This window comes from Peromyscus maniculatus, chromosome 10, assembly GCF_049852395.1.
Source record: "Peromyscus maniculatus bairdii isolate BWxNUB_F1_BW_parent chromosome 10, HU_Pman_BW_mat_3.1, whole genome shotgun sequence".
Taxonomy (NCBI): domain Eukaryota; kingdom Metazoa; phylum Chordata; class Mammalia; order Rodentia; family Cricetidae; genus Peromyscus; species Peromyscus maniculatus.
The window spans coordinates 54,984,187-55,009,735 of NC_134861.1; the positions used below are offsets into that span (position 1 = coordinate 54,984,187).

Consider the following 25,549-nt stretch of genomic DNA (forward strand, 5'->3'; position numbering starts at 1 on the left):
AGCAGAAATTTCAATCACCATAGATAGAGAAAATAAAACATTCCATGATAAAACCAAGTGTAAGCAATATCTGTGTACAAATCACTCCTACAAAAGGCATTAGAAGGCAAACTCCAAACTAAAGTGTTTAACCACCCAAGAAATCACAGCAACTATATATTTCCAGACCAATAAATCAAAAGCAGAGAAACACAAAGAAGGGAGAGAGAGAGAGAAAGAGAGAGAGAGAGAGAGAGAGAGAGAGCAAAATAACAGGAGTCAACAAACATTGCTCGCTGACATCTTTCAATATCAATGCTCTAAATTCTTAGACGAAAAGACACAGAATAACAGAAAGGATGTGAAGACAGGGTTCATCCTTTGGCTGCATGCAATAAACACACCTGAACATCAATGATAGATATCATCTCAGAGTAAAAGGATAGAAACATATACTCCAAGCAAAAAAACAAAAATCTAAGAAGCAAGCTAGTATAGCGATTTTAATTTCTGACAAAATAGACTTCAAACCCAACCTAATCAGAAGAGAAAGGGAAGAACAGACACTAATATTCATAAAAGGAATAACCTACAATATGGAAATTATAATTCTTACCATCTATGCAACAAATAAAAAGGCATCAAAGTTCATAAAAGAAATGCTACTATAGCTTAAACCATATATATTCAACCTCACATATTGACAATGGGAGACTGCAATATCCTATTCTCACCAGCAAATGGCTTATCCAAATGAAAACTAAAAAAAAAAAAAAATACTGGAGCTAACTGACATTACAAACCAAATATACCTAACAGGCATTAGCTCATTTTATTCAAACACAAAACAATTTGCTTTCTTCTCAGCACATCATGGAATTTCCTGCAATTGATCATATACTGTGACCTGAACAAGTTTCAACAAATGCAAGAATACTGAAACAACACCTTGTGTTGTTGTATCTGACAACCCTTGATGAAAGACGGATACCAAAAACAGAGAAACAACAGAAATATTACAAACTAATGGAAACTGAACAACTCATTAATGAATAAAAATAGGTCTGGAATGAAATTAGGAATGACATTAAATAGTTTCTAGAACCAAAGGAAAATCAATGCATAATACACACAAACTTTTGGATGTATATTAACAAAAGTAGTTCTGTGAGTCAAGTTCATAGCACTAAGTGCCTACATTAAAAAAATTAGATCTCATACAAGTAACTTTATAGCACACCTAAAATGATTAGAAGAAAAAGAAAACATTACATCCAATTGGAGCAGACTGCAAGAAATAATAAGTGAGGGCTGAAATCAATGAATTAGAAAAAATACAAAGAATAAATGAAACCTTTGATCCATTTGTACTTCAGTTTTGGGGAGGGTAATATATATGGGTCAATTTGTAGGCTACTATATGCAGATATCCAGTTTGACCAGCACCATTTATTAAAGATGTTATGTCTTTTCCATTGTGTATTTCTGTTTTGTTCATCAAGAAATCGGGTGTCCATAGATGTGTGAATTTATGTCTGCATCTTCCATTCAATTTCATTGAACAATGTGTCTGTTTTAATGCCAATACCATGTAGTTTTTATTACTCTCTGTCTGCTGTATGCTTGAAATCAGGGATTATGGTACTTCTAGTAGTTCCTTAATTTTTTAGGATTGTTTTAGGTATCCTGGTATTTTGCTTTTCCACCTGAAGTTGAATATTTTCCTTTAAATATTTGTAAAGAAATGTGTTGGAATTTTGATGAGATCTCATTGAATCTGTAGAGTGTTGTTGGTAGCATGGCCAATTATACTATGTTAATCTTACCTAGAAGATGAGGAGTAGAAGAAACACCCATCCATTGCTTGTGATAGTACAAACTTGTAAAGCCATCATAGAAATCAGTCTGGCAGTTTTTCAGGAAAATGACAATTAATCTACCTCAAAATCCAGCTCCACCACTCTTGGGCCTCTAACCAAGACACTTCATCCTACGACAGAGACACTTGCTCAACCATGTTCATTGCTGTTCCCTTCATAGTAGCCAGAAATTAGAAATAACCTAGATGGTCCTCAACAGATAAATAAAGATGCGCTTAATTTACATGGATTATTATTCAGTCATTAAAAATGAAATCATGAAATTCTCAGGTAAATGGATGAGTGCTGGGAAGTTTTATGTCAACTTAGCATGAACTACAGTATCCCAAATGAGGTACCCTCTACTGAGAAAATGCCTCTTTAAGGTCCTTCTGTCAGGCATTTTTTAAATTAGTGATTGATGGGAGTGGGTTCAGCCCATTGTGGATGGTTCCATCCTTGGGCTACTGGTCCTGGGTTCTATAAAAAAAAAAGGCTGAGCAAATAAGTGGGAGTAAGCCAGTAAGCAGCACCCTCCATGGGCTCAGCATCAACTCCTCTAGATTCCTGCCCTCATTGCTTTTGATGACAAACTGCTGTTTGGAACTGTGAGAGAAATAAACCCTTTCTTCCTCAAGTTGCTTTTGATAATGATGTTCTCTCACAGCAATAATAACCCTAACTAAGACAGGATGTAACTAGGGGAAAAAATATCCACAGTTACATAACCCAGATGCAGAAAGACAAACAGACTTACATGTGGATATTACTTATTTATTGTTAATAACCAAGGTACAATCTGTAGAACCACAGAGTTTAAGCATAGAGTAGGGAATTTTGGTGAGGGAAAGGGGATAGATCTCCCTAGGAACAGGAAATAGAATAGATAGTTATGGTTGGATGGCAGATGTATCGGAACAAGAGGATCAAGCCATATGAGTGAAGGAAAAGAGTTGTGAGGAAGAGAATATTTTGAGTGACAGATAAAATTAAGGGCCATTGAGGCATGAAATGCTAATACATAAGATGCTTCATAAAACTTTTGGGCATACAGAATCTCAGAATCTCAATTGGTGATCTCTAATAACCAAATGAAGCTTCCAGTACCTGGAATAGGTAATATCTGAGTAGCTGTCTAAAAGGGATCTCCTAGGAACTTCCAAACAGCACAGTCTGTTGGTAAGACTATAAGTTACTCTCTACAAACCAATTGCAAGGAACCATTGTTGAAGACAACACCTACACAATTTATTGAATATGAAAAGGACAATCTGGTGCCTACTTAGAGCCTTTATTTTTATATGCTAGGATCTTCTGTACAGGAAGGTACTCTGTAGAACTGTAAACACCACCCAGTGACAAAATGTATACAGTATTGTCCAAAGTGCAGGATATAGTAGTGCAATGGTGACATAAAGCTTGTGGGAATAACCAACTAATACTTGGTTTTGTTTAGTGCACACTCTACTACATGGAAACCATAACTAGTTCTGTGACCAATAATCTGAGAATTGATAGCCCAGGAACTTTGGGTAAAAGAAAATAATGAATCCTAATGACATTCTGATATATTCATAGATCAGTGCCTTCCTCTGAAGCTTCCTTCTGCAGCAGATGGGAACAAATACAGAGACCCACAACCAGATATTTTGCAATGAATGAGAGACCTTGGAACACTCAGCCCTATATGGGATGTCTTCATCAAATCCCTCCTCGAGGGCTCAGGGAACTCAGCAAAAGAGGAAGCAGAAAGAATGTAAGGGCAAGAGATGATGATGGAGGACACCAAGGAAACAAGGTCCTATAACTGAACATGTAGACGCACACATGGACACACTGCATCAGGTGGGGTCCTAGAGCTGAAAGGATAAGTAACACATGCCCACATCCCTAACCTACAATCTATTTCCAATTGATAACTACACATATGTCTCACCAGAAAAAAAAAAAAACTACTCTGAAGAGTAGGCATCATGCCCAGCACTCAATAACCAACAAATATTAACTCAAGGCATCATTATAGATTTCTTATCTCATAAGTCATGCCAGGGATATTTATATATTTAATATTTTTATATTTTGTTATATATGTATATATGCATGCATATATATGTTGTGTGTGTGTGCGTGTGTGTGTGTGTGCTATGTATGTATTATATATGTATGTATGTATTTATATGCACTCTACAGGTCCTTTGCTTCCAATTAAGTTTTTTTATGGGCTTCCTGAGTGTGTGAATGAGTGTGTCTCTGCATTTATTGATGTCTCATGTTCCTTTGAGGGGGGTTCTTTTCTATTCATTTGTTTGTTTTTTTTTCCTATTACAACTTATTAGTTATGCTTTATCTCATTATATAATTTTTATTTTAATATTAACTTTTAGAAGTATGTTGGTTTTATGAGGAGAGGCAGAACAAGGATGGATCTGGACTTGAGGAGAGGTGGAGAGGAAGTGAGAGAAGAAAAGTGAGAAAAAACCATAATCATTTGAAAAGAAAGTTGTTTTCAACAAAAGTTAAAAAAAGAAGAAGAAAAAAGCACAACATTGTAAGGTTTCAGGTCAAAGAAAAACCTGCTAGGCCATTAACATTTAAGAATTTTCTTCAGAAGAGGTAAATTATTTTTCATCCATTTTTGCATACTCATACAACCTAGGCTAATTATATATTTTTCTTGTGAGAATTTGCTTTGAAAAAGTGAAAAAAAATCAAAGAGATAATCAAGCATTATGATTTTCCCTCAACATTCATAGTTTTGTTCTCTGTCTGGTGGTGTTTGATCTGTATCCCCAGACTAATCAGTAAAATCCTAAATCTGTTCAAGAATATTTTTATTTCATTATCCTTTCACTGCACATATAGGAAACTAATTCTCTATATGCATCTCCCAAAACTTAAACATACCAGTATGAGATGATGACAACTACATTAATTTGATTAAGTCACTTATAGATAGAAGAACCTTTAAATAATTCTCCTTTCCTGGCTCTGTCATCTATGTCTAAGAATTGTTTAGTTATTTAGACTCCTTGATGTATCTACCTCATACATAATAAACAAACTTACTGAAGTGAACAAATTATATTTCATCAGAAGATCCTATTCTTAATTACACAGTCCCAAACACTTAACCAACAATTTTCCCCAAATATAAAGATGTTTTCCAGCTCTCTAAACCTCAATAATTATCTCTTCACTGAATATTCCAGACAAGATGACAATAAAAATACCTTAGACTCAGACAGAAGTGACACAAGGCAGTTATTTTAATTACTATATTGATTATGACTTGATTCTTTTACCTGTGATGAAAACCACAAAATATTATCTGTACTATGGCTGATGTGTTTTATGATTTCAGACAAATAATATCCTGGCGCCAACTTATCAATACTATATGTCTTTCTCTTTTACCTCCCAGGAGACCCTATATTGGATGCTCGATCACATCCCCTAAGAACTATGGTTTTTGATCATTCAGGGTTTTTTTTGTTTGTTTTTTTGTTTTTGTATTTCACTCTCTATAGGGTTCTTGAATGGGCAAAAATTAATGTGATAACTCCTCAAGCACATTGTTTTCTTGGGCACATTCTAGCATTCTCCTGTGAACTTCTTCCAGATACTGAGGCATTGGTGTCACTTCTGGATTGTACAATTACAGTAAAACTCACCCAACAGATTGTTCTTTGATACCTAATTAAAAATTAAATTAAATTCTTATTGTCAATTCTGAATTCTTTTAGATGGCAATAATATCAAGTAATTAAGGAAAGCTCAAGTTTTTATCTGACTTCAACATGTTTCCTATAAAACAACATAAAATATTGACTACATAACTCCAGAGAGGCTAGCTAACAGGAAAAGACCCTAGGAGGGACACATGGATGACCCTGTGAAGGAGAAGTGGATGAGATCTACATGAGTGGACTGGAGGTGGGTGGGTGGCAGAGGGCGAGGAATGGGTGTGAGAACATAGGGAAATGGGAGGGTCGAGCTGGAACAGGAACAGAGTGGGAGGGCAGGGAGGACAATACCATGATATATGAGGACATCATGGGAATAGGAAGAGGCAGGGTACTGTGGAGGCTCTCAGGAATCCACAAGGTTGACCCCACCTTGGTCTGCTGGCAGTGGTTCAGAGGGTGCCTGGACGGGTCTACTCTGGTGACCAGTGTAGCAATAACTTAGCTGTCACCATAGAGCCTTTGTCCAGTGACAGATGGAGGCAGATACAGAGATCCACGGCCAGGCACCAGGCTGAGCTCCGGGAATCCAACTGATGAGAGAGAGGAGAGAGAGAGGAGAGATACTGCAGGCGAGTGACATCAAGATCATGATGGGAGGATGTGAAGAGATGACCGGCCACACTAGTAGAAACCCATGAACTGTGGACTGGTGGCTGTGACGCCCCCAGAGGGCTGGACTAGGCCCTCTGGACACAGAAGACAGTTGTTTGGCTCGAACTGTTTGGGGGGCACCCAGGCAGGGGAATCGGGATCTGTCCCTGGTGCATGGGCAGGCTAGTGGGAATTTGGTGCTTCTGGTGTGACACCTTGCACAGCCTTGGTGCAGTGGGAAGGGGCTTGGACCTGCCTAGGCTCAGTGTGCTGGGCTCTGCTGACTGCCCATGGGAGACCTCGATTTGGGGGATGTGGGGATGCGGGGTGGCTTGGGAAAGAGGGCTAGGGGGAGGAGGAAGGAGGAGGGGGGGTCTGTGGATAGCATGAGGAATGAGTAGAAAATTTCTTAATAAAGAAAAAATACTATGCTGGGATGAACAAAAATACAGATAGAATAATATTTAGACATAACTCAATTTAGCTCTCATTATTCAGGTGCAGAAATCAAAGATCCAAACTTTATCTTTGTGTCTTTATTTTTTGTATATGTTTAAGCACAAAAACATTACTGATTACACAGAAAATAAAAAAAAACTGTGTTAAAAATTATTGGCTGATATGTCAATGGAAGAATCTTAGTCATAGGGACATGCAAGGTGTGATAAAACACATATTTTATATTCTTATTGAGTATGTGTTCTATGAAGTATTTGAAGGTTCTATGGATTTATGCATCTGGGGATTGGAAAGTGGAATGACTTATATTCTTACTAATTAATAGGCCAAATTTGTTTTCAAATTTGTTTATCTAAATTTTAATTTTTTATATAATAATTTTTATGTCTTACACTCATTGGATTATGAATATATAACAGTGCATAATTTAAAATTATATTCATAGTTTGAAAGTTACTCTAGGCTTATGCTTACAGCCATCCCAGAGTACACAGCTAGAGATTTATTGAATAAGACAGATACAACATTGGAGATATTTTACCATGACATGAATTGGAAATTCTTAATTTTAATGTGAGAATTGGTTGTGCTTCTACAATATAACAAGAAGTTTGTGGGTTTTTTTTCTAACAAATAAATATTTATGCTTCTAAAAAAAAAGAAAAGAAAAAGAAAATGTCCAAATAAGAGAATAGACCTTGATAGCTATCTTTATGGATGTAATCTAAAGTTTTTTAGCAAAGTAGAGGGAAGGGGCAGGGCAAGGCCTGTCAGAGCCACATGCTCCCATGGGTTAGCATGCAGAAATTTGTGTTTTATTACTTCTTATTTCCTCTGTTTTCAAGTTTTCCCTAAGTATTTGGAACTACAAATATCTAAAAAGGGGTGGCCTTTTCTAATGGAGAAATGATATTAGAATGTGTTAAGGTATTATCTCTTTCCCTCGAGGAGTGCAAAAATTTAAAGATTATTCTGATCATATGAGAAATATGTATATGTTGTGGTGGTTTACATGAGAAAGGTTCCCCATGGGCTCATGAATCAGGATACGTGGTCCTCAGTGGGTAGTGTGATTAAAATAGAAGCTTGCTGGAAGAGGTGCACTATAAAGGCAGGAACCAGAGGCTTTATACCATTTCCTGTTCTCACTCTCTGCTTCCTGTGTGGTTAAGAATGTCTTAGCCAACTTCCTGCTCTTGTTGCTGTGCTTTCCTAGCAAATTTCCTGGCCTGGCCTTCCTCACCAGCATGGACTTTATTCCATTTGGAACTATAAGCTAAAACAAGCTCCTTTTCTCTCAAATTTGTTTTGGGTTTTGTATTTCTTCACAGCAACAGAAAAAATCACTAATAAAAAATGTAGACAAATTTCTTTTCTTTCTTTTTTTTTTTGTTTGTTTTTTTTTTTTTTTGGTTTTGTTTGTTTGTTTGTTTTTTTCAGACAGGATTTTTCTGTGTAGCTTTGGGTCAGTCCTGGATCTCACTCTATATACCAGGCTGGCCTTGAACTCACAGAGATCCACCTGGCTCTGCCTCTGGAGTGATGGGATTGAAGGCGTGTACCACCACTGCCTGGCTTGACAAATTTCTAAACAGTCTTATTAAATAAAAAACACAGAGCCAGAAATTGGAGTTAAAGCCTGAAAGAGGTCAGAAGAATAGGAAGAGCCACCAGCCAACCTCACCTCACCAACTCCACAGCTTCCAAAACCGTGATACTTTCTGTCTACCCATACCTATATGCCTTGCTGTTAGATTGTAATGGATAACTACTAACTTTCATTTCTTATATCATTAAAGTTGGTAAAAATAACTTTTAAGAATTAGCAAACTGCATTACATTGTTAAATGAACTGTATAAGTACAATACCTTAAACAAGATTAGAAATATAGGTACAGTATTTTCTAACAAAATCAATCTCAAAGTTGTATCTATATATATATATATATATATATATATATATATATATATATATATATATAAAATTTGTATACAATATACAAAATTCCAATCCAATGTAAAATATTAAAACTAGTAGTTACCTTTTAGAAGTAGATTCAATAATCTACCTTTTTAATCTGTATCATATCTATATCCTCCTTTTTTTCTTTTCAGAGTAGATTTAATAATCTACCTCTTATCTATATCCTTTTTTTAAAAAAAAATAAGAACCTTAAATCTAATCTCCTTGTTTAGCCTTTTTCTTGATCATTAGCAATAACAACTTGCAACCAACCATCTTAAACAATGACAATTATGCAAAGCCCATCGAATGACCAAAAGCCACCCACCCCACCTTGGGAATGTGGGTGTTGTGTTCTTAAAATTGCTTCCAGCTGATTGTAGGAAAAGTTGTCTTTAGAGGATCCTGAAAAGAAACAATTGAGGTTAATTGTCAAGTCCTGGTAGAGGTAGGTGAATCATTTGTTGTCTAGTCTCTGCATAATGCAAAAGTGCACAGCTTATCTCAAGTCCTAGCTCGAATAGTCTGTGAGTCTGAATCATCTCAGCTAGCCATCTTGAAATTGTCCTGAGCAGTTTGTAGTCCAAAGCTGATCTTTGGGTGATGTTTGTCAGCTTAGTGGTATTATTGTTGTACATATGAAATTGTCGTTGTGGGGCTCCATTATCCTTTTGGAGACTTTAAATTTTCTGTTAGGTATGGTCATGATTCCCTGCAGAAAACTAATAGAGACTCCAACAGAAAAACATGTATAGGGAGCTAAATGAAGCATTTTTTCTAGAATTAGTTAGTACTCTATATGGCCATTAATATCATAATAAAAGTTTAAAATATACACACACAATAATCTTATAAATTTTGATATAAAATGCATACCTTAAGAAAAGTTTAAAGAATCAAAATAGAACCAAAGAATTTAGATTAGTGGCAGTAGAATAGTTCCTTAATTTTGGTTTTCTTTTGTCCCATATCAGATGGCTCTTCTGACATGAAACATATTTTGCATTTTTCTTTTAACAAACATGAGTGGTTTTAGAAAAGGAGAGAGCCATTCTCCATTCTTAGCTTTCAGTAAACATCTATACTTTCTTATTACTAGTTTAAAGAGCTCATGTTATCAATGACAAATTCAGGAAGAGTTCTAGGTGTCATTTTGCTTTACATTTTGTGACCTTTCCAAAGGTATGTCTTTGTGGTATATCCTTTTCCTAAAATTTTTTCCCATTAAAGTGATTCTTTTTTCCAATAAAGTGATTCTTGATTATACATGGAAAAGCTTTGAGTTTAAGTAAATAAAGAATATACTCTAATTTTTATAATTACTTGACAGGGATATTATAAAATAATGAAGACTTTACCTTATTATGATTACTGCAAATTCTATTAGGAAACACACATGAATATTATCCTGAAATATTATCTGCAAAGTCACTGAAATAACTTTCTACTCCTAACAAGACATATGATGGTGCTGTGGGATGTAGTGTATGTTAAATGTGTTGCTCTCATTGGTTAATAAATAAAACATTGACTGGCCAGTAGCCAGGCAGGAAGTATAGGCAGGACAAATAGAGAGGAGAATTCGGGGAACAGGAAGGCTGGGACAGGGAGAGACACTGCCAGCCACCACCATGAGAAGATGTTAAGATACTGGTAAGCCACAAGCCACGTTGCAATTTATGGATTAACAGAAATGGGTTAATTTAAGCTATAAAAACAGTTAGCAAGAAGCCTGCTATGGCCATACAGCTTATAAGCAATATAAGTCTCTGTGTTTACTTGGTTAGGTCTGAAGGGCTGTGGGACTGGCGGGTGAGAGAGATTTGTCCTGACTGTGGGTCAGGCAGGAAAACTCAAGCTACATGATGGTTCTCACTTATGCAAGCTGTGGCAATTAAGGAAGCATTCCAATTCTATTATAAAGTCTTATATCCTCCATCAGAAACACTGGAGGAGGACATGCTCTCTTGACTTCTGAAAAAACATGTACTTCCCAGCTTACTTCAGAAGACCAATAGCATGTGGATGCTTCATTTCCCTTAGAAGAGAAAAAAAATAGCAATTAACTCCTTCACAGGTAAAAACAGACTGAATTTAGTGAAGTTTTATAAGGTCTTAGGTGGTACAAAGATTAGTAATAGTCTCTTAAACAGATGAGGTCAAAGGAATCACATGGAATGAGACAGGATTAGATATTCCCATTTTTAATGTGAGTTGGGATGAGTTCACTGCTTTTACAATATAAACTCTTTTTAAAAGTACACTGGTATTTATGGTGCTAATATAGCATAATTGCTCACATATGGAACAGGGATGGTAATGTCTGATTACTGGTAATGAAAAAAACCACAGCTTTTATTGTCATGTGACAAAAAATTTATAATATATTTTATTATCATTAATAACAACCTCCAAAGTTAATAAAGAATGCGGCAAATATATAAAAAAGAAAAAAAAGGAAAAGGAAAAACATTTAAAGTTTTAAAAATGGAATACAAATTATCTGATCAAAACAGAATGCCAGCAGCCAGTTGTTGACACCTAAATTATAGCACACAATGAACTCTAAAGTGGAACTGTGCTTAACATCAGAAGACATCATTTGGTGCAACATCAAACAATTGTTTCCATGTAAATGATTTAAATTATTGCATTGATTTCATTTTGTTTTTAATTTTCATTACATTAATGTATTGACTCTTCTTTTACCTCCTTTTAACCTTCTTCCTTTGTGCCTGACTGCGTAAATGCAGTCTTGTGAATTATATTTCTCACTCTTTTCTTTGCCAAGAGGCTTCTCAATTTTGTATCTACTTGGCATGTTTCTTGGAGTTATAAAGTGTCTGACTTCCTTTCTCTCTTCTTTTGATTTGTATTTTGTTGAGGTGTTAATTATGGTAATTTCAATGAAGTTTCTCTGTGTGTGTGTGTGTGTGTGTGTGTGTGTGTCTTTACCCACTTAAAGACTTAAACCTTGGTATCCATATAAATTATGCTGACCTCTACGGTAGCCATTTAACTAAGCTGAATAATTCCCTCAGCAGGATAAAAAGTAAGTACTGAAGTAGGTCAGGGATTTCCTCCCCAATACTTTTGTCACTGTGCTGCTCCGCTGTAGAAAATAACAAGGGCATGTTTTCATCTGATAGTTAAGTGTTTGGCATCTTCTGTATACTTTCAAGGCTGCAGGCCACAGTGAAATCAGTGGAGTTAATCTCTTTGGGTTCAAGCTTATTTATCAAAAAGGAGGACAGCTGACTGCTAAAGTCATAGGTCAGCCTTCTGTTTTCAGTATGTCCTTCCACATTTGTACAGCAGAGATGAGCCTTAATAATGTCTTTACACACTGTGTCTTTCCTGGTCCTTGCGATTACTGAGCACAGAAAGTCATTGTGCAAATGTTGAAACTTATAATGTCCTTAATATACATGTGAGTTGAAGAACACTATTTTGTATGCATATTGTGTGTCTATATATTGTATGCAGATGTATGTTTATATTTTAACATGTATAAAACTATTAAATCAGAATTTTTATAGTAGATATGAAATGTGTATGAAAACTGTTTTTTTAAAAATAATTTAATAAAGTATCCTAAAAAATGCATTTCAAGTCAGATACTTGAGTGCATTCCTTAGGCTGGTTAGTTTTGATTTCCTAAGTTTAAATAAAGAGACAGATGACTAATTGTTAGAAATCAGTTGTAAATGCTAACATAGTGGCAACCTTGAACAAATGTAACAAGATTGCAAGATTTGTTCTTATGAAACTGCTATCAGTTCAGATTCTCTCAACCATAAACAATTCCCCTTCCTTATTCCCAATGCCAACTCTAAATCATTTATTTATTGCTATCATTTCCAAACTTTCTCTGTCTATGCCATTCTGGATGCATATATTGAAAACCTACAAAGGTGTATTCCACATATAAAAACAAATAATACAACACAACATCTGCTTTGATAAACTGAGAAAAAGAAGGTATTCATCCACTGAGAAAAATTCTTGTAGTTTTTTAGCTATAAATGTTTTTGGATGATGGGGAAGTGAATAAACAGAGTAAAATGCTACGTGAGAAAATAATATTTATTTATTTATTTTTATTTAAATTAAGAAAATTTCCATTCATCCTGCATATCAGTCACAGATTCTCCTGTTCTCCCTACTCCCCAACCCCCCCAACCCACCCCCATACCCACCTCCTCCAAGGCAAGGTCTTCCATGGGGATTCAGCAGAGCCTGGCACATTCAGTTGAGGCAGGTCTAAGCCCCTCTGTGACTGGGTCCCAGGCAGAGCTCTAGGAATCCAACTGATGAGAGAGAGGAGGGATTCTATGAGCAAGAGATATCAAGACCATGATTGGAAAAAGTGCAGAGACAACTAGCCAAACTAGTGGAAACACATGAACTATGAACCAATAGCTGAGGAGCCCCCATGGAACTGGACCAGGCCCTCTGGATAAGAGAGACAGTTGTTTAGCTTGAACTGTTTGGGAGACCCCCAGGCAGTAGGAATGGGACCTGTCCCTAGCACATGAGCCAGCCGGCTTTTTGAAAATAAAATTCTTAACTGAGAGAGAGATGTAGATGTAACCAACCATCTTATTAAATAAGAAACACAGAACCAATGCAAAGAAGAAAGCCAAGAGATCAGAGCTAAGAGGCTTACCTATCTGCTGCAGCTAGCCTCTTAAGCCAAGAGAGACCTACTTCCTGAGTGTTTGTCTTTATATAGACTTTCTGTTCTGCCTTCTCATTGGTTGTAAACCCAACCACATGACTGCCTCGTCACTGCCTGTTTGTACAGACCTCCAGATCTTCTATGGTTGGTATTGAGATTAAAGGCGTGTGTATCCAATGCTGGCTGTATCCCTGAACACACAGAGATCTACCTAGCTCTGCCTACCAAGTGTTGGGATTAAAGGTGTGCACCACGAATGTCCAGCTCTGCTATGGCTTGTTATTAGCTCTGATCCCCAGGCAACTTTATTTATTAACATACAAATAAAATCACATTTCAGTACAAATAAAATATCACCATAGAGAGAAGATGGAGAAATAAAAATAGATTGATAGGTGATGATAGATAGATAGATAGATAGATAGATAGATAGATAGATAGATAGACAGATGAGGTGTCTGTAGTTAATTTTTTTTTATTTGTGACATCCCTTCAATCTTTAGTTTTAAACATTTGTTCCCCAGTCTGTTGGGAGATTATGTATCCTTAAAAGGTGGTCTCTACAGATGGGAGTTAGCCTTTAAATTTCATATAACCCTGCCCTTGCTTCCAGACATTGTCTCTGTTTCCTGTTAATCAGTGACATGAACAGTTTCCACAACATCATTCTATAACAATGTCCTGACCTCTTGTGTTTTCTGGATCCCTTCTCTGTTATGATGTGCTGAACCTTGTGTAAATATGAGTCAAAACAAATGTTACATCATTTAAGTTGTTTCTGCAAGGATTCTGGTCACAGAGATGCAGAGGTAAATCCTACAGAAAAATGTTACCAGAGAAGTGGATTTTTCTTTTGAGTTCTTAGAAATTTAGAACAACTTTGCTGAAAGAATTTGCAAAAATTTAAAAACGTGTGTTACAGAAACCTTATAATACTTTTACCTGAGCTTGATACAAGATCATGAAGTCTCACTCCATGAGATGGAAACCTCCCATGACACTGTTCTGGTGGCCATAAACTTGAGAACAGGTAGGCCAGGGATGTTAGGGGAAACCAAATACTACTGTTCTGTTAAAGAAACACAGCAATAAAATGACTCCTAATGACACTGTGCTGTACTCATAGACCAGTATTGTGCTCAGCCATCATCAGAGAAGGTTCCTCCTATAGTACATGGGAACAAATACAGAGCCCAATAACCAGACAGTATGTAGAGAGTGAGAGACCGAGGAACACTCAGCCCTAAATAAATTATCTTCATCAAATCCTTCCTCTCAGGGCTCAGGGAACACTGGAAGAGCAGGCAGAAAGATTGTAAGAGCCAGAGGGTGTGGAGGACACCAAAGAAACAGGGCTTTCTAAGCATAGTAGAACTAATGAGTATTGAGCTCTTAGAGTCTATAGATGCCTGCAAAGGTCCATGCCTGGGCCTGGGACATATGGGTTCCCCGCACTGAGAGGGGAAGTGGACAGAAGCCTCTATCCCTAACGCAGAAGCTATATGTAACTGATAGCCATTCCCAAATGAAAAATTAATTTTATCTAATAGAGTCTCACTGGGTATACAAAGCACACTTAAAGGCAGACCCCATGTCTAGCAGGAGATGGCCAACACAGAATGAATTCAATGGATTTTTGGAGTTTCTTTGTCTCATATTGATTCTTGGGGATTTCTTTTTAAACCTTGCAGTTACTTGTGTGTATGTATCATATTTTCTGTTTTGGGGATTTTATGAAATTTCTGTGTGCAAATGTGTATGTATTTGCATCTATTTTGCTATATTTCTCCTTTGGTTTGGTTTGTCCTATTATATTTGTTTTTATTTATTTTATTTTATTATTATTTTAATGCCTTTTTGTTTTTTGAAAAGTCAGAGACAGGAAGGATATGTATTTGTATGGTAGGGAAGGGAGGTGGAGGGATTCTTACAGGGGATGGGGGAGGTAAAACTGGATTCAGAATATATTGTATGAAAACCTATTTTCAGTAAAAGAACGATAAAACTGATAGATAAAATTGAGAGAAAGAGAGAGAGACAGAGATGGAGACAGTGAGAGAGAGACAGAGTTTATGGTAAGAGCTCAATAGAATAATTCCAATATAAATACAGATAGTAAAGGCTACCCCAAGAGGTTTCAGATGGTAATGAAGATTCTATTAGGAACTGGACAAAAAGCAATTTATGTCATGTCTAGCAAATGATTTTTTGTTTTACTTGTGTCCTAAATATTCTAATAAAACTGAATTCAAAAGTTGTGCAGAAAAAATGGCTCAGAAGTTGAGAATACATACTGCTTTTGTGGGAGACACCAGTCCAGCACCCTGGAACTATGTGGGGGGCTTTGACACACCTAGTAACTCTAGTTCCAAATTATTTTATGTCCTCTTCCATGGTACACACACACATACACACACACACACACACATACACACACACACACACACACACACACACACACACACACACGCTAATCATACACTTAAATAGAAAATAAATAAATGTTCAAGACAGATAACCCACTTAATTTGGTGTGAGAAATTTCAAAATAGCATAGCTTTGAAATTAGGGCTTGATGCTTTTACTTAGGTGGACAGTTAAGATAAGAAATAGAAAATGGAGCAATTATGTAGAAGAAATGTTGATTTATAATAAGAAATAATAGACAAAGGGGATCAAAAGTGTTAAAGTTGCTGATGTCATTAAGAATAATTGTAGGACTTTGGGTAGAAGCATCAAGAACCTTTTTTGGTGGAATTTCAGAGATTTCTGACACTCAATCAGTCAAAGAACCCAGGTTATAAACTCTAAAAACATTTTCAAAGGAAATTCTTCAAAAAGAGACAACCTCTAACAGTTCCCTGTTCAAACTGTGCTGTTTCTGGATTTTTCCAAGGTCACCTACCCACACTATTTGGAAGTCACTGAATAAATAGTCTGAGAGCATCAAATTACTGCTCAAAGTTCAACAGAAGTCAGCATTGCCAGTGTAGTGCTGTTTTTGTAGGCATTCTATGTGAAGAAATGATAGTGTCATGGATTGTTGCTTGTGAGGTCATCAGGGTGGACTGTGCATTAGGGTACAGTAATCTGCAAGGAGTATCACAGCAACTAATTTCATAAAATCTAAGATTAATTTGGGAGTGACTCTATGGCAATTTTAAAGTGAATATTTCCTGGCCTTTAAGTTATATAAGCAACCCTTAGTCTGCAGGCTTGATAAAAATTTACATACTAATGATAAGAATGTGTATTTATTCAAAGAGATATATCAATAATTAGTGACATCCCGTTAATTAGCTGATCCACAGTTTGAGAGCTATGAGTTTAGTTTTTTTCTTTCACATGGGTTTCTATGTCATATACAAGAGAGAAGATCCAAGTATTGCAGATACTAGGAAAACAGTATGACAGAGGTATTACACCAATATATTGTTGTGGAAATATTATAAGTACAAATGAATCTCTACTTTAAATATATAATTGTGATTTATTTTCTGAGATCTGTTTCCAACTTGTAGTGCACACTGACCTGCAGAATCTAGGGTTCTATAAGCTATTATTTTAGGCATCAGTCTTAAGGGACAGCAATTACTTCCAGAAAGCTCCAAGTTCTCACAGCAATTGTGAAAGGGTCAAAAGGGCAAGTATAATTGCACTTTGTGTCCATTAAGCTTCTGTAAACCTGTTCACACCATGTCAGATGGCCAAGGTCAATATTAGTTCAGAGGTATGTATATCAGGTTCAGTCAGGAGAAAGAACACACATCAGTTTGTCAAAGACAACTTAATAAAGAGTTGGTAATATGTGAATTAAATTGTTCATTTGATAAAATAGCACTGCTGTTACACCTATGAGATTAAAGGTGTTTAAAATAATGAAATAGATAAAAGGTTCTATAATGGACTACATTGTGCCTTTTTGAAACTGGGTGGTTTTATAATATTAGATAAGGGTACCTATAATAGTCCATTTGTGCCTTCCCTGAGTTAGAGGTCAAAGCCAAACCTCTAATGTTGACTGCATGTGGAAATAGGGCCCTTAAGGAGATAATTAAGAACAAATGAGGTCATAAAGTAGGAGTGAAATCCAATACAAGGAGAGTCCATTAAAGTGAAGGAGCATAGATAGAGAGGGTTTGCGTGAGAACAGGCGTGGAGAAAAAGAAGATAGGTGTCTTCACACACTCCTCAACAAACACCAATAATGCACTAATAGACTTTGGAATTGTAGGTGAGAAAAACCTAGTTTAAACTACTTAGCCCACGATACTCTGCATTGTTTTCTATATTCCTAATGCAGAGGATCAGTTAAAAATTTGAAGAGTTGTTCCTAGCATGTGTGACTGAGATATTTGAGGATTTAAGATCTCTAATAAGAAAAAATAAGAACTAAGATGGCTAATATTCATTGTTAACTTTACTGGAATTCAAAATCACTTGAGGGACCAAACTCTGGGTATCTTTGAGAGTTTCCAGAGAAGTTTAACGAGGAAGGAAAAGCCAAATAGTACTATTGACTGTATACTGGTTGTTTAAATGAATGAGCATATGGAGAACTTTTCCAGTTCAAACCACAACAACATATAAGCAGGAACCTTCTTTTCTCCATATTTTCTGGCTTTCCCTGTACATTGATCAGGCATCTCAGGATTCAACTACTACGACTTCCTCACCATGTGGGGAATGAACCATGACAAAGATTTAGATGTCTTAGAGACATTTAAAACCTCTCTTAGTTTATTTGTCAGATAATTTTCACATCCAGGCAAAATATATTTAACCAAAGTAGTACTACAAAGTGGGAATATTTCAGGTAAGATTTTAGAAAACTAGCTACTATTATCTGGTGAAATTTACAGTTGATTAATAAACTTCTAAAGTATCAATTGCTTACCTCTCAGAAGTCTTCTAAAGATGTCAGAATAAACTACTATAAATTTTTGCAAGATTGTAACTTTGAATGTATTTCCCTTGCATAATCTCTGACCATATTTTGTTTTACTGGTTTGTTTTATGTCCATATTCAATTTGTGCATAAAGTAAATTATCCCAAAGTATTTAACATGATAATCCCTACATAAAACAAAGAATGGCACTGGACAGTGAAACTCTGTGACCAGTTCACACAGACCTAAATGACTGCCTCGTCTGCACAGAGCAAGTGAGGATGTGAACTTTGAATGCACAGAAATAATTCAAAAGGTAAGAAGGGTAGATTTCAATTTATATATTACTTTTTTTGTCCTGAAATTTGTGTGAAGTATTTCAGATTATGCTTGAATTAATTATGAAAGTATCTAGGTTTTAGGTAGCCACAAACAAATTTAAAAATGTACATGTAAAACTTGATGAAGGGATAATAACAAAAGCTAATACAAAAATCAGAATTACAATAATTTAAAGTAAAGGAATTCAAAACAGGAGGGAAATGAGGGATTTAAAATTGACAAATAGTAAATGTACAATTAGTAGAAATTAAAGGTTACAGTAATTACAATAAGAAGAGCTAACCAGATTTTTTGTTCCATGACAAAATCTATCACATTGGAAGGGTGAGTAAAAAAGAAATGTGCATTCAAGGAAAGATACTATCAAATTAAAAATGAAATATAAGTTATGGGAAATATTTAAACATTAATCAGAAGAAGACTTATTTATCTGTTTGTTTAAGGAATTTTTTAAGTCAAATTGTTACTTAAAGTAATAGTCTTTAGATTAATTTTTTTAAATCACCATCTTTCATTAAGCTATCATGCTTCTACATACAAGTATGGCTTGGAGTATACAGATGGCTCAGTAGGTAAAACATTGTAGTGAAAGAGGAAGAAACTGAACACGTAAGCATTACACTCCTATGATTACCAGAGCAGTATGGCAGCCAATCTGTAATCCCAGGATTACTGATACTGAGACAAAATCTCAAACAAAGATGGGTAATGAGATTGGCTGAGTTGTCAATGCTGGCTTTAATTGAGAAAGCCATCATCAATAGATAAGGTATAGTGAAGACCAAGAATTCAATTGACAGGACTCACACAAATAAACGGACTTATATACACAAACTGGCACATCACATACATACATACATACTGGCAAAACCAATGTGCTCCTTTTAATTTGTTGGTGTGTTTATTTTTGAGAGAAAACCTCTCTATATAGACCTGGCAGCCTGTGAAATCATACTCTTCTTCCTCAGGCTTCCTACAGCTAGGATTATAGTTTTATTGCCTACACATGGTTCAAGGTCTCTGTATTTCATATTAAATACTTAAATAGTGGAAAGAAATCTATTCAATAATTCATGTACTGGAAGTTAAATATATAACTGGATTTCAATCTGATTAATGTTAAGACAAAGGAAAAAATAGAAAATTAGCTAATGAGGGGTTAGATGTCTCTAAAACAAATATTTTGCTCGATACACAAGGAGTCACCTTGAACTTTAGGAGTTTGAGATTTTCTCCCAGGGAATTCAGTTAAGAAAATCAATTTGCATCTGTTGGCATTTTATCAAGCTATAAGGTTTTGTTGTTGTTGTTGTTGGTGGTGGTGGTGGTGGTGGTGGTGTGTGTGTGCGTTTTCAGAGCATTACATAAGCTTAGAATTTTATTTTTCTTTCAGTGAAAGTGAGCCCCTGTGTGCTCTCTAGTCATAATATAATTAGGCAGGCACACAAGCATTTCAAGTATGAAATGGAAAGGAGAGAGCAGAGAAAAAAAATGCCCTAACATGTGGTAGGTATTTAATATATGCTTTTGAATACATTATGAAGGCATTCTTTAACTTCATTTTAAAGGGCTTCATGAAATATTTGCAGGTTTCCTGAGATCCCAGAAAATCAGAAATCATAAAAACTTGTTTAGCTATTCACCTTTACATAGAACAGCTGCATTATAACCTCAACGGCTATGAATTTGTCTTTATTGCATTTTCTAAACTACCTTCTGTTTTTCTGTGTAATGACAAATAGATTATTGATGCATGTCTCACTAATTGCAGGGTGTCTTGCTTAATTATTTTCTATTCAAAACTACAATGTTTTAATTGAATTAATAATTATTTAACATTGTTCATTAAAGGCACATACCCAGTCCTGCTATATTAGACTCAGTAAAGTTAAATTAGCCTTTCACTCTCCCCAGTAACACTTCCAAAAACATTCCAGCTTTTATAAAAAATAGAAACTTTTTCAAAGAAATAGTTAATTAGACTAATGTGTCATAAATTTAATGTTAAATGCTTACGACATTGTATAAGTAAATTAACAATTAGGCATTAATTAATAATAATACAATATAAATTATTATGGCTGCTATAAAGAATATTTTACTAATTGTTGGATGCCCCAAAGGTAAAACAATAAACTATGTGTAGTCTGTAATAGAAGACGTATTAATGTAAGCATCCATAGTTACACATGAGCCTAGGTATATCTGTGTTCAATATACTAATGTAGAATCAATATATTATAAAAGATGGGTAGAGTACATATAATCTGGAAGAGCAGGCAAACTTTCATCAGAAAACTAGGAGCAATGGTGAAAAATGAAACATATTAGCTACAAAATGCACATCCACTCAGTAATCTAGAAAATTTCTAAGGCCTGGGGGAATATATTTCAATGTCAGAATAAGTGTCTAGAATATGGGAAAGGTCTTGGGTATGCAAAGCTTAGCAATGAAAAGAGAAATAATACAGAAAAAGTATAAAGCAAAATGTCGCTATTAAGTTTGCACATATTCATATACATCTGTCTTTTTAGTTGAATATAGAAATGGAATTCTGAATTTGTAGTAAATCTATTGAATCTCTTGCTTCTGATTTTCAGTCATAGTTTATTTTTGATTCTTGCACAACCTTTTGTGAACAGAACTAAACAGACAAACAAACAAACAAAAAACATAGTGAAGCTCATGTCGGTGCCCTGAAGACATGGCTGATGATTATATACCTTTACCACTGCCCCCACACCATATCTGTGCTAGTCATTTTAGGCAAATAACCGGACTTGTTATGGTTGACCTCACAACAATTGAGAATCAAGTTTTATTCTGTTTTTAGATACTTATTGGTAGCTAAACAAAGTAGCTGTGGTTATTTGCAGGGTCAAAGGGACCAGGTGCCCTGGTAATTTTCAAGAGCCCTTTGGTTGTCCTAGTCAGAGAAGAGCTCCTCCATGGGGGTTGACAGCGAAACTCTTTTGCCCCTTCAGGCTTTCCGTACTTTTAAGACACCCGCCCCCAGCTTCCTACAAAACTATTTCCTTTCAGGAGATAAACAGGAGGGTATCACTTGCATTAGTTACTTCCGGTTCAGTAGTATAAGAGAATACCTTGGATTCGTTTGGAAAGCCATACGTGACTGACTGTGCTTTCTGCTGCCGAGAAATTTCAAATTAAAAAAGATGCTTTCAGAATGCAGCTCATTTTTGAAGGGTGTGATGCTAGGAAGTACCGTGTTTGCCTTGATCACAATACTTGGACACATTAGACTAGGTCGCAGAAACGGAATGCACGACCATGAGCATCATCACCTGCAAGCTCCTAACAAAGAAGAAATCTTGAAAATGTCAGAAGCTGAACGCGTGGAACTCAGTAACAGCTTCCGGGTATACTGTCTCGTTCCTGTCACCCCCAAAGATGTGAGTCTGTGGGCCGCAGTGAAGGAGACTTGGATCAAACACTGTGATGCAGCAGAGTTCTTCAGTTCTGAACGTGTTAAAGTTTTTGAGTCTGTTGCTGTGAATGAGAGCGACACCTGGTTGATGTTGAGAATGGCTTACATATATGCCTTTAATAAATACAAGGACCAATATAATTGGTTCTTTCTCGCATATCCCACTACATTTGCTGTAATCGAAAACTTAAAGTATTTTTTGTTAGGAAAAGATCCATCACAACCTTTCTATCTAGGTCAAACTGAAATTAAAGGAGGCCTTGAATATGTGCGTCTTGAGGGAGGAGTTGTCTTAAGTATAGAGTCGATAAAAAGACTCAACCACCTTCTCACTGTCACTCAAATGTGTCCGGAAGAGGAAAGACAGATTTGGAAAATGACTGAAGAAGTGCTGCTTGCTCTCTGTCTGAGAAATGCAGGAGTGTTTGCAGAAAATGCTGAAGATGATGAAGGAAAAAATTTATTTAATACCAAAACTATTGGGATGTTTATTAAAGAAGCAATTACTGATTACCCGAATGATATAGTAGGTGGATGCTGTTCTGACATGGCCATTACTTTCAGTAGACTGACTCCTGATCAGATGCATGTGTTGATGTATGGGGTGTACCGTCTTAGGGCATTTGGACATATTTTCAGTGATGCTTTGGTTTTTTTACCCCCAAATGGTTCTGACAACGACTGAAAAAAGTATGAGTCCGTACTTGACAACCATAGAAGCCATGTTAGCGGGAGTAATAATATAACCAACAGAGGAGCATGCCTCTTTTCTGGTCTAGTCATATTGTGTCATCACACATTGAAGTTTAGTTTATATCCTTAAATGATATGTTATTTTTCCCTTAAAGCACTTGGAATATTTTTTTACATGTTATAGATACATGCTTTAATAATAACAACAGTGCAAATAAAGGATGCATTTATAAATATATTTATTTGATACATACTAAATTATAAACATTAAAATATATGGTATGCTTTTGTGTATTCACTTTGAAAGTTTCATGTCTTTTTAGCTTTTGGCTTTTGAACATGTAAATACAATTTCAACTGTGTATTTATGACTAATGAAATACTTAAAAATATATTTCTCTAAACTGATCAGTGGAGGTGCATGCTTTAACCCCAGCGCTCGGGAAGCAGAGACCAGAGACAGGCAGATCTTTTTGAGTTTGTGCCCAGCCTGGTCTACATAGGGAGTTCCAGGGCTACACATCACAGTGAAATCCTGTCTCAAAAAAGAAAACAAAATATACCAAACAAAAAAACACTGAGACCCTTGCAGTATCCACTGAATAACATTCCAGTTATAAAATGACCTATTTAACCCAGCTACTTATAATTTTTTTCATTAATATAATGATTTGCTGTTGTTCTTATTGTTTTTTTTTGGTTTTTTGAGACTGAGTTTCTCTGTGTAGTGTTGGTGCCTGTCCTGGATCTTACTCTGTAGACCAGGCTGGCCTCTCGAACTCACAGAGATTCACCTAGCTCTGCCTCCCAAGTGCTGGGATTAAATGTATACACCACCACCTCCCAGCAAGATGATGCTTCTTTTAGCATTATTTGAATCTGAAAGTAGGCATTAACTGTGGATGCTTTAGAACAAACACTAGAAAAGAAAATCACATTATGTAAATTATATCTAAATTTTCACTTAAATATGGATGAAAAAATTTTTAGAAACCATAAAATATGCAATGATATCTCAGTTTGTTTTTTTGAAAATGTTCTATGATTCATAAGGTGTTCTGTAAAGCCATTGTCTGAAACAGTAATCTGAATTTATATATGCTCATTAATATTTTTCTCCAAATTTTATTTGATTTGATATTTCACATGATCATGTAAGGGAGAAAAAAACCCCAATAAGTCTAAAGAATTCAGGTTTAGTAATTTACTAAAGAAATATGACTTATCTTTAATTTTAAAGCAAGACTATATTTTACAGTGTTAAGCTGTTTGAAACATGCTGATTTAAGAACATATAAAGGGAAATGTAACATTAGAACTTAATTGGTATTAAAGACACTAAAAAATTAAAATTCATATAAGTTCAATAGAATTGGCTTATGGAACTGCTTTAATAAAACACAAAAATACTTACTTAGAAAACTTCATATGTAACTGAAATACATAGACATCATCCTTATACTTGATTAAGATTGTCCTCAAATTCTAACATGACATGAAAGACACTAGGGAAACCAGAGGCCTACAAAGCATGACTACCGGAAGCTAAAGTTGAATTCTTTTTAGCTAAACTTTGAAAAACATCCTAGAAGGTAGAATTTTTTATGAAATGGAAATTAGCTATTCTATCTGATATTGTATAATTAGTTTCTTTGGTGCTCTATTTTGCAAGGAAGAGGGGAAGGAGAATGGTGAATTTCCAAGGTGCCCTTCATGCCACAATTTGATGTGATTTGTGGAATTCTCCTGGCAGTTGGCACAAATGGATTTTTTTGTTTGGTATTCCTGTTGGCTTAATTCTCCTAATTATGCCATAGCCCTTATTGCCCAGTAGTGGTTTTGTTTGTTTATTTTTTCACATTCCAGTCACTCTCATACACATTTCTTCTTTTATCTAATGCATAAATTTTATTTTTGACACCCCAACTCCAGTCTCATATACTCTGTAATATTTTGAGTATCCAGTAATTATTAAACCTTTCATAAATTCTATTCTTTTATTGCATTTTTCACTTAGCCAAAAATACACAATTCATAAAAATAATTGTTGCAATAGGACTATCAGAATGAATTTTAAAGTTCTCAGGGTGCAGATTGGTAGACTGGTAAATTGATTAGTCATCCATCTAAACTGTCACTTTACCTGATATTTATTACTTTTGAGGTCATTATTATTTGGAAACTTCCTGAACATCTTACATATTTTTGACTGTCATAGTCTTAAGCAGAATATAATCAGTTATAAATGTCTCAAGGACAATAATTATGACCTATCTCTTGTTTATTATGGGAAATATATGAGTGTTATTGAAGACACAAACCATAAAATTAAGTTACTGAACACAGTAACAAAAATAGTTACAGATGCATTTTATAGTGAGATTCCAATTCTAATTCTTCAATTAATAACTGTAAAAGTAGACAGATATTGAAATATCTAAACCTCAGGTTGCAAAATTTCAGACAAGGGAATGATCCCATCCTGTGTGCCATTGCAATGATCAAGGGAAAAAGGAGATATGCAGATGAAAATTTAAGTGTCAGGATTCATCATAACATGGTATCATTTTTCTATTACCTTTGCTAGAAACTATCCTTCTTTGGAAATATAAAAAGATGTAGTGAAATGCAAAAAGAAAGAAAGAAAGCAATATAAATAAAGATTTTATTTTGTAGGCTCTGAATAAATAACCAAGAAAAAAATAAACCAAGTGTTTACCTTATGGTTAGCTTATATTTAATATGCATGGCACTTAAGAATTTTGAAAATGTAAAATGGTGTGTATCTACCATGACTGCATCATACAGCACAGTATGATTAGTATAAGCTTAATTCCGATCCACCAATTCATTCCTTTCTACTTACCCAAGAATGATAATTAAAATCATAGATATTTT

General features: G+C 35.3%; 1 protein-coding gene across 1 annotated transcript; it reads left to right on the forward strand.

Moving 5' to 3' along the window:
* The first annotated feature begins 21,566 nt into the window (after nt 1–21,566).
* LOC102927190 (C1GALT1-specific chaperone 1-like) lies at nt 21,567–22,889 on the forward strand. Its single transcript, XM_006974586.4, has one exon. The coding sequence runs from the start codon at nt 21,687–21,689 to the stop codon at nt 22,641–22,643; it is 957 nt and encodes a 318-aa protein (XP_006974648.1). The 5' UTR covers nt 21,567–21,686; the 3' UTR covers nt 22,644–22,889.
* Nucleotides 22,890–25,549: the final 2,660 nt, after the last annotated feature.

Coding starts and splice junctions, on each gene's coding strand:
- LOC102927190 (XM_006974586.4), top strand. CDS start 21,687: ATGCTTTCAGAATGCAGCTCATTTTTGAAGGGTGTGATGCTAGGAAGT.